At 46.4% G+C, this 18,829-nt stretch overlaps 1 protein-coding gene across 1 annotated transcript in view; it reads right to left on the reverse strand.

Moving 5' to 3' along the window:
• Positions 1-18,829, reverse strand: part of LOC144690847 (zinc finger protein 385D-like) — a 72,739-nt gene that overhangs the window by 22,993 nt on the left and 30,917 nt on the right. The window contains exon 2 of the mRNA XM_078558695.1: positions 6,857-7,031. Within this exon, the coding sequence (XP_078414821.1) occupies positions 6,857-6,989 (133 nt within the window). The 5' untranslated portion in view covers positions 6,990-7,031. The remainder of the gene's footprint in view (positions 1-6,856; positions 7,032-18,829) is intronic.

An 18,829-nucleotide genomic window follows, 5' to 3' on the forward strand; every position in this document is an offset into this window, starting at 1 on the left:
AAGCCCATTGATAATTCTAATCTGAAAGCAAAACAGAAAATGCTGGGAAAACTCAGCAGGTCTGACAGCGTCTGTGGAGAAACAGAGTTGACGTTTCGAGTCCTTATGAAACGTTAACTCTGTTTCTCTCTTCACAGAGGCTGTCAGACCTGCTGAGTTTTTCTAGCATTTTCTGTTTTGCTTTCAGATTTCCAGCACCTGCAGTATTTTGCTTTTATTTTAGCCATTCTAATCTGTTGAGACAAATTTCCCTAAACATAAAACGTATAAAGCTCCAAAATTTTAAACTTCTGATCTACATCCTTGCTCTCCCTGGCCCAGTAATTTCAGAAAGGTTACAATACACACAGTATGTGACAATCTCTCTCTCCTGTGACAGAGAAAGGGAGACCTAATGAGGGTTTCAAGGTTACTAACAGCTTTGACAGGCTACATAGTGAGAGATTGTTGTCACTGATTTGTGAATGAATGAGCACAGATTGCAAATTAGCACTGCAGGACTGGAGAGGGAATAAGAAGAAATGTTTTCACAATGAAGGTTATTTGAGATCAAATGAGTTACCTCAAAGGTGTCTGAAGCAGAAACTGTAACTTAATTTGATTGAAAGAAGAATGGAAAATATCCAGGGAAAGGACCGGGAGATGGGATTATAGGATTATAGGACATAATCTGGAGAGAGTGCAGAGGAGATTTACAAGAATGTTGCCAGGGTTAGAAAAGTGTAGCTATGAGGAGAGATTGGATAGGTTGGGGTTATTTTCCTTGGAACAAAGAAGGCTGAGAGGTGACTTGATTGAGATGTATAAAATTATGAGGGGAATAGATAGAGTGGACAGGATAAAATTGTTTCCCTTGGTGGAGAATTCTAGAACCAGGGGACATAGATTCAAGATAAGTGGCAGAAGGTGTAGGGGGGGCATGAGGAAGAACTTTTTTACGCAGAAGGTAGTGTGTGTCTGGAATTCGCTGCCCAAGTTGGTGATAGAGGCAGAAACTTTAAACTCTTTTAAAAAGTACCTGGATCTGCACCTAAAGTGCTGTAAACTGCAGGGCTATGGGCCGGGTGCAGGAAGGTGGGATTAGAAAGGGCACCTGGGTGTCCTCGGGTTGGCATGGACAAGATGGGCCGAATGGCCTCCTTCTGTGCTGTAACTTTTCTATGGTTCTATGGAAACAGCTTGAGCTGAAAACCTGTTAAATCCCCCTTTGGTTTTCTGGAGCAATGTTACAATTTTTCAAGCTTTTCTTCATAACTATAACATCATGTTTGAGCTTTCATTCTGATGAAACTTCACTGTACCTTTCTAATGAGTGTATAGACACAAACCTACTGAGAGGGATTTAGGGGGAGGCTGTGACATAGTGGTATTTTCACTGGACTAGTAATCCAGAGACCCAGGGTAATGCTCTGGGGGACCCAGGTTCAAATCCCACCACAGCAGAATATCTAGAATTAAAAGTCTGATGATGACTGTGAAACCATTGTTGATTGTTATAAAAACCCATCTGGTTCATTAATGTCTGCTGTCCATAACCTCACCTACATGTGGCTCTTAAAAATGCCCTCTGAACAAAGACATTTAGGGATGGGAAATAAATGCTGGTCTAGCTGTGACACCCACATCCCAATTTTATTTTAAATGATTGAGGTGGATTTGACACCAAAACAGAAAATGCAGATCTGGCAGCATCTAGGGAGAGAGGAACAAAGTTAATGCTTTGAGTTGAATATGACTCCTCTTTGGAACTTAGTGTGGGGTGGATTTGATGACGCAGTAGGTTTTCCATGGTCTGTGCTTTGTGTTTATTGGATGTGGAGTGTAGGATATGGTGATTTGTACAAGGATTGTGAACAGACAGGAGATGGGTGAATAGAACAAAAAGTGGGGTAGAGTGTATGGAAGCAGATTAAATGGGTTGGTAAAGTTCATGATTCAGTAGAGTGTACAGTGGGCTAGGGGCAGAGAAGGGAGGGATAAGTAGAAGCTTGATAATGTAGAGTGCACATGCATTATTATAGGAGGAGATTAAATAGTTGGGTAGAGTCCATAGCATGGTGGAATATACATGTGCTGTGGAGTACAATTAAATGGGAGAGTAGAATCTATGATAGGTTCATATGCGCCTGGGCTATAGGAGGAGACTAATGGATGGTTAGTATCCAAATAAGGTAGAGTGTGGACCGGGTGGCACCGAGAGTCCTCATAAGTTAGAGTTGTGACAGAAGATTCAAACAGTGGGTGAGTGTCCATCATCAGGTACATTGTTCATGTGCTGTGTGCTGAGATTAAATGGGTGGGTATATTCCATGTAAGGTTAGAGTGTGTTCATGGGTTGTGGGAGGAGATTAGATGTTGAGTGGAGAAATGAGGTACATTCCTCAGCAGATCTGAGTGGGCAGGTTGATATGACATGTTCCATACATGGAATACAAAGTTACAACCTCACTTTGGACCATTCCTCATCTTCCACTTATGAAGCAGGTGGCTGCATTGTGCATGCTCTGTATGGATTTAGTTGAGATGGTCTTTGAGGGAGCTTGGAGTCAGGGAGCTGTGCTGTTAGCTCAGTGATGTGAGGTTGATTCTTTATGCTATATTTGCTATTCTGGATTCTGTCCATCTGGATTGTGGGTTGATATTAGCTGCATAAATATGAGATATTGTTTCCCAGGATGGACAACATAAACAAACACTTTCTTGGTCAGTGGTAGGGAAATTATTGGAGAAGATTCTTTGTGACAGGATTTACTACCATTTGGAAGCAAATGGGCGTATTAGTGAGAGGCAGCATGGTTTTGTGAAGGGGAGGTCATGTCTCACTAACTTGATCGAGTTTTCTGAGGAAGTGACAAAGATGATCGACGATGGAAGGGCAGTGGATGTTATCTACATGGATTTCAGTAAGGCCTTTGACAAGGTCCCTCATGGCAGACTGGTACAGAAGGTAAAGTCGCACGGGATCAGAGGTGAGCTGGCAAGATGGACACAGAATTGGCTTGGTCATAGAAGACAGAGGGTAGCAGTGGAAGGGTGCTTTTCTGAATGGAGAGCTGTGACTAGTGGAGTTCCGCAGGGATCAGTGCTGGGACCTTTGCTGTTTGTAGTATACGTAAATGATTTGGAGGAAAATGTAACTGGACTAATTAGTAAGTTTGCAGATGACACTAAGGTTGGAGGAGTTGCAGATAGTGAAGAGGATTGTCAAAGGATACAACGGGATATAGATCGGTTGGAGACTTGGGCGGAGAAATGGCAGATGGAGTTTAATCTGGACAAATGCGAGGTAATGCATTTTGGAAGGTCTAATATAGGTAGGAATTATACAGTAAATGGCAGGACCCTTAAGTGCATCGACGGGCAGAGGGATCTGGGTGTACAGGTCCACAGGCAAAAGTGGCAACGCAGGTGGATAAGGTAGTCAGGAAGGCATATGGCATGCTTGCCTTCATTGGCAGGGGTATTGAGTATAAAAGCTGGGAAGTCATGCTGCAGCTGTATAGAACCTTGTTTAGACCACACTTGGAATATTGCGTGCAATTCTGGTCACCACATTACCAGAAGGATATGGAGGCATTGGAGAGGGTGCAGAGGAGGTTTACCAGGATGCTGCCTGGTCTGGAGGTTATTAGCTATGAGGAGAGGTTGGAGAAACTCGGATTGTTCTCACTGGAGCGACGGAGATTGAGGGGCGACTTGATAGAAGTTTACAAAATTATGAGTAGCATGGACAGAGTTGATAGTCAGAAGCTTTCTCCCAGGGTGGAAGAGTCAATTACTAGGGGACTTGGATTTAAGGTGAGAGGAGAAAACTATAGAGGAGATGTGCGTGGCAAGTTTTTTACGCAGAGGGTAGTGAGTGTCTGGAATTCGCTGCCAGAGGAGGTGGAGGAAGCAGGTACGATAGTGGTGTTTAAGAGGCAGCTTGACAAATACATGAATATGATGGGAATAGAGGGATACGAACCCCGGAAGTGCAAAATGTTTTAGTTTGACAGTCAATATGATCGGCGCAGGCTTGGAGGGCCGAAGGGCCTGTTCCTGTGCTATACTTTTCTTTGTTATTTGTTCTTTGGTGTTGCTTTTGACTTCTTCCAACTTATTTTCTATTCATTTACGGGATGTGGGCTTCGCTGGCTGGGCCAGCATTTATTGCCCATCCCTAATTGGTCCTGAACCGCTGCAGTCCATGTGGTGTAGGTACACCCACAGTGCTGTTAGGGAGGGAGTTCCAGGATTTTGACCCAGTGACAGTGAAGGAACGGCGATATATTTCCAAGTCAGGATGGGGAGTGACTTGGAGGGGAACTTGCAGGTGGTGGTGTTCCCATCTATCTGCTGCCCTTGTCCACCTAGATGGTAGTGGTCGTGGGTTTGTTGAAGGAGCCTTGAGAATTCCTGTAGTGCATTTTGTAGATGGTACACACTGTGTACTGTGCGTCTGCGGTGAAGGGAGTGCATGTGTAAGGTGGTCTCTAAGATGGGGTGCTGATTAAGCGGGCTGCTTTCTCCTTTTTCTATTTCACCCAGAGCCACCTGTTGGAGTGGAGCTAATTATCCGTGACACTGTCCACATGGAAGCAAATAGCACATCCACCATCTTTGTGTGGCAGCTGCAAGACAGTGCAAGAGAGTAATATTCCACAGCAGAATAGGACCACTGTTATGGTGCAAAGTGTTTGGGGGAATTAATCACAGCACACATCTGGTCTTCCTGTATGCGCTAGTTCATCAAAAACTTGTCAGCTAATGTCATCAACAAGACCAAACACCCAAAAGTGGCTTCTCGTTTTGAAAAGAATGATAGAGCTGAGGTGAGAGTGACTGCTTTTGACATCAAGGCAGCATTTGACTGAGTGTGGCATCAAGGAGCCCCAGCAAAACTGGAGTCAATAGGAATGCCTAGCACAAAGGACTGAAGAAGAGTCATACGGAGTCATACAGACTCAAAACGTTAACTCCATTTCTCTCTCCACAGATGCTGCCAAACCTGCTGAGTTTTTCCAGCATTTTCTGTTTTAATTTCAGATTCCAGAATCCGTGGTATTTTGCTTTGATTACAAAGGAAGATGGTTTTGGTTGTTGGAAGTCGATCAATCTCAGTCCCAGGACATTGCTGCAGGAGTTCCTCAGAGTAGTGTCCTCAGCCCAATTATCTTCAGCTGGTTTCTCAATTACCTTCCCTCCATCATAAGGTCGGAAGTGGTGATGTGCAATCCTCAGTAAACAATGTTCCATGCATGCTCAGATACTGAAGCAGTCTGTGCCCAAATGCAGCAAGACCTGGACAACATTTATGCTTGAGCTGATAAGTAACATTTGCACTACACAAGTGTCAGGCAATTCTCTCCAACAAGAGAGACTATAACCATCTCCCCTCGACATTCAATGGCACCACCATTGCTGAATCCCCCACCATCAACATTCTGGGTGTTACAACTGATCAGAAACTAAACTGGAAAATTCACCTAAATACTATGGCTATAAGGGCAGTTCAGGTGCTGGGAATTCTGTGGTGAGTAACTCACCTCCTGACTCCCCAAAGCCTGCCCACCATCTACAAGGCACAAGTCAGGAGTGTGATGGAATACTCCCCACTAGCCTGGATGAGTGCAGCTCCCACAACACTCAAGAAGCCATCCAGGACAAAGCAGCCCATTTGATTGGCACCCCATCCACCATCTTAAACACTCATTTCTTCCACCATTGGTGAGCAGTGGCAGCAGTGTGTACCATCGACAAAATTCTCTGTGGAACTCTCCAAGACTCTTTTGGCAGCACCTTCCGATCCCCTGAACTCTATTGCCCAGAAGAACAGGGCAGTAAGTGCACTGAAGCTGGCTTGGAGCTATATCTCCTTTCCTTCATCATTGTTGGGTGAAAATCCTGGAACTCCCTCCCTAATAGCACCAGATAGACTGAAGTATTTCAAGGCTCACCACCACCTTCTCAAGGGCAATTAGTACTGGGCAATAAACGATAACCTTGACAGCCACACCCACACATCCCATGTACGAATAAAAAATAGGTGGTAAGAGTCAATTCTCGGGTATTAAGTAGATGGGCTATCGAAAAAGAATAATTAGACGGGTAGAGTCCACAATAGGGTAGTTTATTCATGGAATGTGGGACAAGATTAAATGTTTGGTTTGTGTTGATGCAGGGGCCTATGGTCCTTGGCAGTGTGGGGGCATTAACTGGTTGGCTAGAGTCCGTAGTCAAGTGTGGATGGACTGCAGGAGGAGGTTTAATGGGTGGGAAGAGTCCAGCACCATTTCTCACTCCTCCAGGTTTCCTGCAGCCTCTGAAATATGTAGGGAAACCCCATCAGTGATGATTGCAGCACACATTATCCAGCAAGCAAGTTTTTCTTAAAGACTTAAAGGAGCACTGCACAAAAATATTACTGCAATATAACTTATTGCAAAGTGAACATCAGGGCAGACAGAAGGATTCAAAGGCTGATTGAGTAAATAATCCGTGGGAAACATTTAAAGAAACAATTCGAAATTTTCAACAAAAAATTAGTGAGAAAGAATACGAGGGAAGTTAAGGATAGTATTAGGTTAAAAGATGTTAGAAAACTGGACTCGTTAGCCATCACATGCGAATCCTTTATTTCCCTCATGATAAACCTAACTCTAAACAGTGTTTAAAAGATCTGTTCAAGCCAAAAGCAGCCTTTCCCCATGCTCCCTGTGGGTTAGTGCATGAGGAATGGATGAGGAAAATGATAATCTGTAGCCCCACTAGCAGAGAAAGATGTACAGGGTGAATAGGGTATGTACAACAAGGGTCTACTGTTAGAACTATACAGAACACGCTGATGAAACACACATAAAATATACTGGAGAACCTGCTGTCTTAATGTTCTTTTCAGTGACACCTGTAGGTGAGGTGTAGGTGGTCCTGGAGATGGTAGAATTTGCATTGTCCCTGGTAGGAGGCCCTTTCTGCTTAATTTTGTTGGACTCCAGCCCCTTGACCATCCTGGCATGCTTGTTGCCTTTGTAGTGGGCTTCAGCTTGGCTCTAACAAAGGAAAACAAATGAACTGTGTAATCAGATTCATTCACACATATCTCTGTACTAGATACAATACAGCACAGTTCACCCACCAGTCCCCAATCATGTGTTTGGTTGAGAGATAAGCTTAGTGGGGTCAGATATTGTGATTATTACCTAATCAATACCAGTGAGATATGTATCTCCACTATATTTTCCTACTGGTAGAATATTCTTAACCCAACTGTGTCTTTGGGTCTCTTTGAATAGTTTGGTGTTCCCTCAGTGTCACTACCACAACCTGAAATGATGATGTGGCATTGCTGTTTAGTATTTGTAAAGATGCCTGAACAATCATAATGGACGATTAATTAAACTGTATTCAATTAAACCTATACCGGGCAAAATTATTCACTGTGTTTCTGGAAGTTATTAAAGCTACGGCTTTATAAAAAATGTGGATTGTTAATGCAGCTTTCCATTGTTCTCAGGATTCTTATTGCAGCTCAAGGGGGAATTATAGCTCTGTCCAGTTATTAAAGTTGTCGATTATTATTACTGCTCTGCACAGTTATTATGGATCTAGATTATTATTGCAAGGAAGCTTTACGTCTCTGGACAGTTCTAAATGGGTCTGGTTTGGTATTACACACCCGTCTTAGCAAACTACCAATCTCCCTTTCCTCCCAAAGTCCTAGAATACGTCATCAACACCCAAATCTGTGCTCATCTTTCCAAGATCTCGATATTTAAATTCCTCTAATCAGGTTTCCACATCACCACAGTACTGAAACAGTTCTTATCAAAGTCACAAATGGCATCCTATAAGACCGGGACAAAGGCAAACTGTCCGTCCTGATCCTTCCCAAGCAGTCCGCAGCCTTTGACACAGTTGACCACACCATCCTCTTCCGATGCCTCTCCACCATCATCCAGCTGTGGGACTGCTCTCATCTGGTTCTATTCTTATCGATTTAATCATAGCCAGGATATCAGCTGTAATGGTTTCTGTTCTCGCCCCTGCAATCAGTCCTCTCAATTGTTATTATACCCACTGCATAGGTACTTGGGGCCTGGACTGTTACTACAGATAAGTATTTTTATTACATTTATGGATTTTTTTATGGGTTGTGGGTATCACTGGAATGTCGAGCAAATATTTCCCATCCCTAATTGCCCTTGAAAAAGTGGTGATGAGCCTCCTTATTGAACCATTACAGCCCATCTGATGCAGGTACACCCATCTTCTTCTTAGGCAATCTCTCAGGTTCAAGGATGACCCACTTCCACTCCAGTTTGATGTGTTCTGAGATGGCTGATGAGTCCAATGTGTGATCTGCAGACTCTGCCACAAGCAGAGATGGTGTTTGAAGCGTTGAGTAGATGGGTTGTTTGGAGGTTAGTGCGCTGTCTCTGACACTGCGACTTCACCCCAGCCCGTTCCTGACGAAGTCTCTCATTGTGTTCAGTGTCTTCCTGAATGAACCTTCTGCATTTTGTCAGTCACAAGCCAGGGTCTCCCATGAGTCAGTGGGGCTGTCTGACCTCTTCAGAGATGCTTTGAGGACATCCCTAAAGTGTTTCCACTGTCCTCCTGGGAGTCTCCAGCCATGACCGAGTTTCGTGTAGAGCAGTTGCTTTGGGAATCCAGTGTCAGGAATACGAACATGTCCTCCCAGCCGTGCTGGTTTTGAGTGATTTGCACCTCAATGCTGGGAAAGCTGGCCTGGGAGAGGACGCTGCTGTTGGATCGCCCTTCTTACCATCGGTTTGGGAAGATCTTATGAAGGCCTTGCTGCTGATACTTCTCCAGTGCTTTGAGCTGCCTGCTGTAGGTTGTCCAAGTCTCTGAAGGATATAGGAGCACGGGAATCACTGCTGCCTGGTGAACCTTGGCCTTGGTCCCAGGATTGAGACCCTGGTCCTCAAATGCTCATTTCCTCAGTCGGCTGAAGGTCGAGCTGGCACATTGGAGGCGATGAAGAATTTTATCATCTATGTCTGTCTTTGTCAAGAAGAGGTTCCCAAGATACGGAAAATAGTCCACATTTTCCAGGATCTCACCGTTAATCTTAATTGACAGGGGGAGGTGTTGTGCTGTGGGAACTGGTTGGAAGAGGACCTTGGTTTCCAGGCGTTTAGTTGTTTTTGGGTCTGGTTCCAATTAAGCGGGGCTGCTTTGTCCTGGACAGTGTCAAGCCTCTTGAGTGTTGTGTGAGTTGCACTCATCCAGGCAAGTGGGGAGTATTCCATCACACTCCTGACCTGTGCCTTGTAGATGGTGGACAGGCTTTGGGGAGTCAGGAAGTGAGTTATCCACCACAGGATTCTAGCCTCTTACCTGCTCTTGTAGCCACAGTACTTATATGGCTCGTCCAGTTCAGTTTCTGGTCAATGGTAACCCCTTGATGTTGATAGTGGGGGATTCAGCAATGGTAATGCCATTGAATGTCAAGGAGCGATGGCTAGATTCTCTCTCGTTGGAGATGGTTATTGCCTGAAATGTTACTTGTCACTTGTCAGCCCAAGCCTGGATATTGTCCAGGACTTGCTGCATTAGGACATGGACTGTTTCAGTATCTGAGGAGTCGCGAATGGTGTTGAACATTGTGCAATCATCAGCGAACATCCCCACTTCTGACCTTATGATGGAAGGAAGGTCATTGATGAAGCAGCTGAAGATGATTGGGCCAAGGACACTACCCTGAAGAACTCCTGCAGTGATGTCCTGGAGCTGAGATGACTGACCTCCAGCAAACACAACCATCTTCCTTTGTGCTAGGTATGACTCCAGCCAGTGGAGAGTTTTCCCACGATTCCCATTGGCTCCAGTTTTGCTAGGGCTCCTTGATGCCACACTCGATCAAATGCTGCCTTGATGTCAAGGGCAGTCACTCTCATCTCACCTCGGAAGTTCAGCTCTTTTGTCCATGTTTGAACCAAGACTGCAATGAGGTCAGGAGCTGAGTGGCCCTGGCAGAACCCAACTGAGCATCAGTGAGCAGGTTATTGCTAAGCAAGTGCCGCTTGATAGCACTGTTGATGACCACTTCCATTACTTTACTGATGATCGAGAGTAGACTGATGGGGCAGTAATTGGCCGGGTTGGATTTGTCCTGCTTTTGTGTACAGGACATACCTGGGCAATTGTCCACATAGCTGGGTAGATGCCGGTGTTGTAGCTGTGCTGGAACAGCTTGGCTAGAGGCGCGGCGAGTTCTGGAACACAAGTCTTCACTGAGGTGTCAACCTGATGAAGCTATAAAACCGGACTACTCACATGCCACACAACATATTGCTGGAATGCTGTCAGGGCCCATAGCCTTTGCAGCATCCAGTGCCTTCTTGATATCACGGAGAGTGAATCGAATTGGCTGAAAAATGGCATCCGTGATGCTGGTGACGTCCGGAGGACGCCAACTTGGATCATCCACTCGGCACTTCTGGCTGAAGTTTGTTGCAAATGCTTCAGCCTTATCTTTTGCACTGATATGCTGGGCTCCCCCATCATTGAGGATGGGGGTATATGTGGAGCCTCCTCTTCCAGTGAGTTGTTTAATTGTCCACAACCATTCATGACTGGATGTGGCAGGACTGCAGAGCTTAGATTTGATCCATTGGTTGTAGGATCACTTAGCTCTATCTATCACTTGCTGCTTATGCTGTTTAGCACGTAAGTAGTCCTGTTTTATAGCTTCACCAGGTTGACACCTCATTTTTAGGTATGCCTGGTGCTGCTCCTGGCATGCCCTCCTGCACTCTTCATTGAACCAGGGTTGATCCCCTGACTTGATGGCAATGGTAGAGTGGGGGATATGCCAGGCCATGAGGTTACAGATTATGTTCAAGTACACCTCTACTGCTGATGATGGCCCACAGCGCCTCATGGATGCCCAGTCTCGAGTTGCTGGATCTGTTTAAAATCTATCCCATTTAGCACGGTGGTAGTGCCACACAACACGATGGAGGGTATCCTCAATGTGAAGATGGGACTTTATCTCCACAATGACTGTGCGGTGGTCACTCCTACCGATACTGTCATGGACAGATGCATCTGCGACAGGCAGGTTGGTGAGGATGAGGTCAAGTGTGTTTTTCCCTCTTGTTGGTTCCCTCACCGCCTGCCGCAGACCCAGACTATCAGCTATGTCCTTTAGGGCTCGGCCAGCTCGGTCAGTAGTGGTGCTACCGAGCCACTCTTGGTGTTGGACATTGAAGTCTCCCACCCAGGGTACATTCTGCGCCCTTGCCACCTTCAGTGCTTCCTCCAAGTGGTGTTCGACATGGAGGAGCACTGATTCATAAGCTGAGGGAGGGCGGTACATGGTAATCAGCAGTACCGTGTTTGCCCATGTTTGACCTGATGCCATGAGACTTCATGGGGTCCAGAGTCAATGTTGAGGATTCCCAGGGCAACTCTCTCCTGACTGTATACCACTGTGCCGCCACCTCTGCTGGGTCTGTCCTGTCAGTGGGATAGGTCATACCCAGGGATGATGATGGTGGCGCCTGGGACATTATCTATAAGGTATGATTCCGTGAGGATGACTATGTCAGGCTGTTGCTTGACTAGTCTGTGAGACAGCTCTCCCAATTTTGGCACTCACTCTCAGATGTTAGTAAGGAGGACTTTGCAGGGTCAACAGGGCTGAGTTTGTCGTTGTCATTTATGGTGCATAGATCGATGCCGGGTGGTCCGTCCAGTTCCATTCATTTTGACTTTTTAACGGATTGTTACAACTGAGTGGCTTGCTAGGCCATTTCAGAGGGCAGTTAAGAGTCAACCACATTACTGTGGGTCTGGGGTCACATGTAGGCCAGACCAGGTAAGGACGACAGATTTCCTTCCCTAAAGGGTATTAGTGAACTAGTTGGATTTTTATGACAATCGGCAATAGTTTCATGGTCATCATCAGACTTCTAATTCCAGATTCTTATTGAATTCAAATTCCACCATCTGCCGTGGTGGGATTCGAACCCGAGTCCCCAGAGCATTACCCTGGGGTCCTTAAATTACTCGTCCAGCAACAATACCAATATGCCACTGCCTGCCCCTGTTGTCTCCGCTGTTTGGGGATCAGGTTGATGAAGATAGTAGATTGGATAATGTGGTGGTTGGTCCAGCAGTCGTCAATACCTGTCATGATGGTCTTGAATGATGACATAGTTGAGCAAGTGCCAGTTTGGATTAGAATAGGTGTCGATTATGACAGGATCATGTTCTACACATTTTGTCATTGGAGGCTTCCATTAGAGTTTGCTTTCCCTACTCCTTCCTTGCCTATCACGCCCTTCCAGGGATTTTGTCCTTCCTCACTCTGGTGTTGAAATCTCCAAGGGAGACTAGTTTGTTGCCGGCAGGGAGTCAGGCTAGAGATTGTTTAAGCTCGGTGTAGAATCCCTCCGTGCCTCAGGTGTAGGAGCATGTTTGCTGATGACAGCGGCAATGTTGATCCTTCGTTAGGGTGAGCTGGGAATGTGAGGTGCTCGCTTATCCCACAGGAAGAGTCGCTGAGGCACCGGACAAGTTCACTTTTGATGGTGAAGCCCACCCCATGGAGGCATTGTTCCTCTTCTGGAAAGCCCTTCCAGAAAAAGGTGCACCCTCTGCCTTGTTCCTTCAGTTGACCTTCTCCTGCACGTCGTGTCTCATTCCGGCCACAATGTCGATGTCGACACACCCGAGTTCCCAGGTTATGATGACGGTATAGGTCTATTAAACTCTCGTGGGGTTGTCCAAGAGGGTCCTAATGTTCCAGGTCCCAAACCTCATTTTGACAAGTGGAAGATGCCTGTACACCTACAGTGCTACAGGAAGAAAGTCCTTGGATTTTAACCAGCGACAACGAAGGAACGGCAATAGTTGCAAGTCAGGATGGTGAGTGACTTTTGGAGGGGAACTTGCAGGTGGTTGTGACCTCATGTATTTGCTGCCTTCATCCTTTTAGGCGGTAGAGGTTGGAAGTTTGCAAGGTGCAAGTGAAGATACTTTGGTGAATTCCTGCAGTGCACCTTGTAGGTGGTACACACCGCTGCCAGTGTTCACCGGTGGTGGGGGGAGTGAATGTTGAAGGCAGTGAATGTGGTGCCAATCAAGTGGGCTGATTTGTCATGGATGGTGTTGAGCTTCTTGAGTGTTCTTGGAGCTTTACTGATCCAGGCAAGTTGGGGGTATTCCATTGTGCTTTGTAGATGGTGGACAGGCTTTGGGGAGTCAGGAGGTGAGTTACTCACCACAGGATTCCCAGCCTCAGGCCTGCTCTTGTAGCCACAGTATTTATATGGCTAGTCCAGTTCAGTTTCTGGTCAGTGATAACCCCAAGGATGTTGATAGTGGGGGATTCAGTGATGGTAATGCCATTGAATGTCATGGGGCGATGGTTAGATTATCTCTTGTTGAAGATGGTCATTGCCTGACACTTGTGTTACTTGCCACTTGTCAGTCCAAACCTGAATGTCATCCGGATCTTGTTGCATGCAGCCAAGTGCATCTTCAGTATCTGAGGAGTTGCAAATGGTACCAAACACTATGCAAATATTAAGCGAACATCCCCACAACCACTTTCCTTTGTAGGACTCCAACAAGCCGAGAGTTTTCCCCCTGATTCCCATTGACTCCAGTTTTGCTAGGGCTCCTTGATGTCACACTCAGTCAAATGCAGCCTTGATGTCAAGGACAGTCATTCTCACCTCACCTCGGGAGTTCAGCTCTTTTGTCCATGTTTGAACCAAGGCTGTAATGAGGTCAGGAGCTGAGTGGCCCTGGCGGAACCCAAACTGGGCATCAGTGAGCAGGTTATTGCTGAGTAAGTGCTGCTTGATAACACTGTTACAACACTTTCCATCACTTTCCTGATGATTGATAGTAGACACATGTGGCAGTAAAATGGCCGGTTTGTAATTGATTTTAATCCAGATGTTGCAGCTCTGGAAAATTAGCAAATCTCAAGATCTGCAATGTGTTATTTTTCCCACTCTGTATTTTCCAGGATGTAGCTGAGTTGGTTACATTCTCTAAATTACAAGGTTCCAGCTTCAAGTCCCACACTGGGTTTAAGCACAAAAATCAATGTTGACACTCTAGTGCAGTACTGCAGGAGCACCACACTGTCGGAGACTGCTTTTTGGATGAGCCATTAAACCGAGATCCCACCTACCTGCTCGGGTGGATGTAAACAATCCCATGGGATTATTTCAAAGACGAGAAGGGCACTTCTCCCCAGTGTCCTGGTCAATATTTATCCCTCATCCAAAATCACAGAAACAGATTATCTGACCATTATAACATTGCTGTTTGTGGGAGCTTGCTGTGCACATATAGGCTGCCACATTTCCTACATTACAACACTGACTGCACTTCAGCAAGTACTTCATTGGCTTTAAAGACATCCGGTAGTTGTGAAAATTTCTACATAAATACAAGTCTTTACTTTCTTTTACCTTATTATCAAGGCCTTTTGATTTCTTTGCAGTGGTTCAGCCAGATACATGCTGTTTTCACTGCGAGAAGCTCTCGAGGTTTAAAGTTTAACATCTAAACATTCTGCCCTAATCTCTGGGAGAACACCATGGGTGCTACACACCCTCTGGGCAGAATTTTCTGCCTGTCGGGCGGGCAGGCCTGACCCAATCTCCGGCAGGCGGGGAGCCGATCCCCGCCAGTGAAGCGGGCCCCGCTGCCATTTTACTTGGGTGGGCCAATTAGGGCTCGCCCAGCGTGATGTCCGGCTGGAAGTGCTATGCGCTCCCTGTGCAGGCGGGCGGGGTTCCCTAAAAGCGAGCGTGCACACCTTCACGCATGCACACGACAGAGCGCACATCCCCTTGACGCTAAGTGCTGTCTCAGGGAGATCGCTTCCACTTTGAAAAATATTAAAAATGGAAAAAAAAATCCCTAACATGTCCCCTTCATGTGACAATGTTACATGAGTTGGGACATGTTCATAATTTACAGAATAACTTTAGTAAACTTTTTAAAGCCCTGCACGAAACCTCATCCCACCTGTGAACGATGTTTCATGTTTTCTCTATTTGCCGCCAGGGCTCCTGGCCGACCCGCTAACCTTAAGCTTGGACGGGCAGGTCCTTTAATTGTATAATTGATCCTGTCAATGGCCTCAACTGGCCATTGACAGATCGACGGGCCCACAGCTGGTTTTGCTGTCCGCCCACGTTCCTGAAAATTTAAATGGGGCGGGGTGACATCTGGGGTTCCGCCTGACATCATCCTGCATCATTTTACACGTCGGCGAGTGGGCCCCGCCCCCTGCTCACCAACGGCAAAATTCTGCCCTCTGGTTACTCTCCTAACTGTCCAATCTTCATGTCTGAAGATAAATAATGAATATTGTAATGACTAAACCCCAAGACAGTTCCAAATCCCACACACATACATTCCGTCAGGGGTCGCCAGATAACAGTCAAGATTGGCAATCCTGGATGGCTCTTCCTGTTACTATCACAAGGACATTCAGGTCAAATGCTTCATCCTCACCACTGCAGCTGTTGTGATCAGTGCAGTTAAAGCTCGGCATAGATGATGCTGGAGACTTGTTGGTCTGTATGGATTAATGATGCAGTTACCTAAAGGGCCACTGGGGAGAGCTCCACACCTAAACTAAAGACAGGAGAACATCAGCAGCCCATTAAGCAATGGTGGCAATTTGTCTGGCTGCTCTTGTTCCAATATTAGGATCCACAAACAATACATTTATGTAAAAGTTTAAAGCACAGTCCAGAACATTCACCATCTAAATAATAGATTAGCAATCTCTGCTGGGGAGATTCTATCCGATATTACAAAGCAATGTTGTGATGTGCATAATGAAGGTTCATCATTAAGTCTTTATTGGCTGATGAGGTGTTATTGTGTCATTAGAAGTTGGTATTGCAGCAGAAATGAACAATATTGTGATCTGGTTCTTGCTATGAAAATAATCTCACAGCACGGCCCTGAACACAATCCCACAACACGGCCCTGAACACAATCCCACAGCACGGCCCTGAACACAATCCCACAGCACGGCCCTGAACACAATCCCACAACACGGCCCTGAACACAATCCCACAGCACGGCCCTGAACACAATCCCACAACACGGCCCTGAACACAATCCCACAACACGGCCCTGAACACAATCCCACAGCACGGCCCTGAACACAATCCCGCAACACGGCCCTGAACACAATCCCGCAACACGGCCCTGAACACAATCCCGCAACACGGCCCTGAACACAATCCCACAACACGGCCCTGAACACAATCCCGCAACACGGCCCCGAACACAATCCCGCAACACGGCCCCGAACACAATCCCACAACACGGCCCTGAACACAATCCCGCAACACGGCCCCGAACACAATCCCGCAACACGGCCCCGAACACAATCCCACAACACGGCCCTGAACACAATCCCACAGCACGGCCCTGAACACAATCCCACAGCACGGCCCTGAACACAATCCCACAACACGGCCCTGAACACAATCCCGCAACACGGCCCTGAACACAATCCCGCAACACGGCCCTGAACACAATCCCGCAACACGGCCCTGAACACAATCCCGCAACACGACCCTGAACACAATCCTGCAACACGGCCCTGAACACAATCCTGCACCACAGTCCTGAACACAATCCCACAACACGGCCCTGAACACAATCCCACAGCACGGCCCTGAACACAATCCCACAGCACAGCCCTGAACACAATCCTGCAACACGGCCCTGAACATAATCCTGCACCACAGTCCTGAACACAATCCCACAACACAGGTTGGGGAAAGTGTCTGGGGAAGAGGAAGGGTGTGTGTTTGAGGCTAAAGTGGTGTCGACTGTGGGGTTCTGGTGGGGGGAACTCAGGGTAACTGTGGTAGGAGGGAACAGTGACAGTCAGAGGGTGAAGTGGGATGCACTAGGGTGGGAGGTTCAGGGTGTGCATCTGGCAAGTGTAGGTGTCACCGGGTAGGTCATGGAGGGGACAAGAAAGGTGGCACGAATAACAGGAGGGGGCAGGGTCAGGGTGGGCATGGGGACGGTAACGAGTGTGGGCTCGGAGGGGAGGAAAGGCATGTGGAGGTGGATATTGATATGGTCCAGGGTAACACAGGGAGTTTCAAGGGTGACAGAGGGGGGAGTAAGAGCTGACATTGGGTAGGTCAATGGTGGTGGGGGGGAAGTTGGTGGGTGACAGGGGGAGGGTAAAAGTTGATGGAGCGAGTTTGGAATGATATGTAAACTATTTTTCCAGCAGCAGCTAGACATTGCATTCGATATAAATACCTCCAAGTGGACGGAGGGTGTTCCCAGCTGGGTGGAGTTCAAGGTCAGCTCATTTGGCCAACTAGAGGGACACCCTAATAATCATGAGGAGATTGTGTGAGAACAATGCTCAGTTGTGACCTTCACTGTAAGGTGAAGACCACACAGCAGCAGGTTTATCCCAGAATCATGGGTCTCAGGACATTGAGATCCCAGCAACATGTGGAGCTGCTGTTCAGTCTGAGCCATTTGCCATTGGCTGCAGTCAGAGGCAGGGAGGGTGGGAGGTGAATGAGTGGTGGCCTACACAAATAGGGAACCCACTTAGTACTAAAAGGATTAATGGAGAAATTGAATTAAATGCATAGGCCTAAGAGAAAAATACTGTAACCTTGAAGAACAATACCATCTTGTCTGACCACAGTTGTAGGATGAGCCCTGAGACATTCCATGTCTCTCTCTCTCTCTCAGGCCGAATGTAATCAAAGTTGTGATAACCAAGTGTGTAGGCACCGCACCTGTTGTGGTGGGAATGGAAATTAACTAAAACATGGATTGGTCAGTTAACGTATGCAAATAAGCAGATTGAGATGTGCAAAATTTACTGATTGGTTGTAAAATGCTTTTAAGCAAGTGTTTGTGTATTCTGCTTTGAGAAGGTACAATAGCTCTCGTATTATTTTCCCTTGCGCACAAGTAATAAATGGGGTTTCTACGTACAAAATGATGCCTCGGTGTGATTAATCTCTGACAGTTTCTGGAGGTCCCACCGAGATGACTAACCCCTGGGGTTGAGTCACGGAGCGCCAGCGTTAGGACCTCGTGGTTCAAGGACTCCTCAGTCCACGGCAGCCCCATTTGGGCTTCTGGGGTTCGTTGACATGCGATCTGCCTTCGCCTGCCTGTGGCTGACTCTTAGGGTAAGTCATCTATTTAAGTACTTAGGAGATTAGTCTGGCCTGTAATTTAGTGTACCCAGGGGTTTGAGTCCCCAGAGTTGAAAAGTAGTAGTAGTATACCAAGGGGTTCGAGTCCCCTGGAGGTGAAAAGGAAGTCATTTCTGGGTTTTTTGTGTACATTATTAAGTAAAAATGGGAAATATGGCATCAAAGAAACCCCAGGTTCCCCCTTTGAAGGGAACCCCAAATACTTATATGTATGTCCGTTACGGTCCTGAAATTGTCCAATATATTTCTGATTGGGTTAAATGGACTCAAGGTAAAGGAGAGAGCTTCCCATCAGATGGAACTTTTAATCGGGACAGAATTGAGCGCTTATAATATGTTTTAAGGGAGGTAGATAGTCCGCTACTAAATTTTCTGTAACTTAAAAAAAATGAATTGATCTAAATTACAGGATCTGTTTGTGGTGAAAAGAGAGAGAGAGAGAGAGAAAGGGTACCCCTCGGGGGTTAATGAGCAATTGACAAGCAGCAGAGAAAATGTGAGCTTTCGTCAGTTTGAAGGTCCCTATAGGTGGAGCCTTCAAGATCCCTTTATTCCCCCCACTGCTACTCGAAGCTTCGTTTAGAGTTAAGTTCAATATTATAGGAGTATCGATACCT

The sequence above is a fragment of the Cetorhinus maximus genome, chromosome 2 (assembly GCF_964194155.1).
Source record: "Cetorhinus maximus chromosome 2, sCetMax3.hap1.1, whole genome shotgun sequence".
Lineage (NCBI taxonomy): Eukaryota > Metazoa > Chordata > Chondrichthyes > Lamniformes > Cetorhinidae > Cetorhinus > Cetorhinus maximus.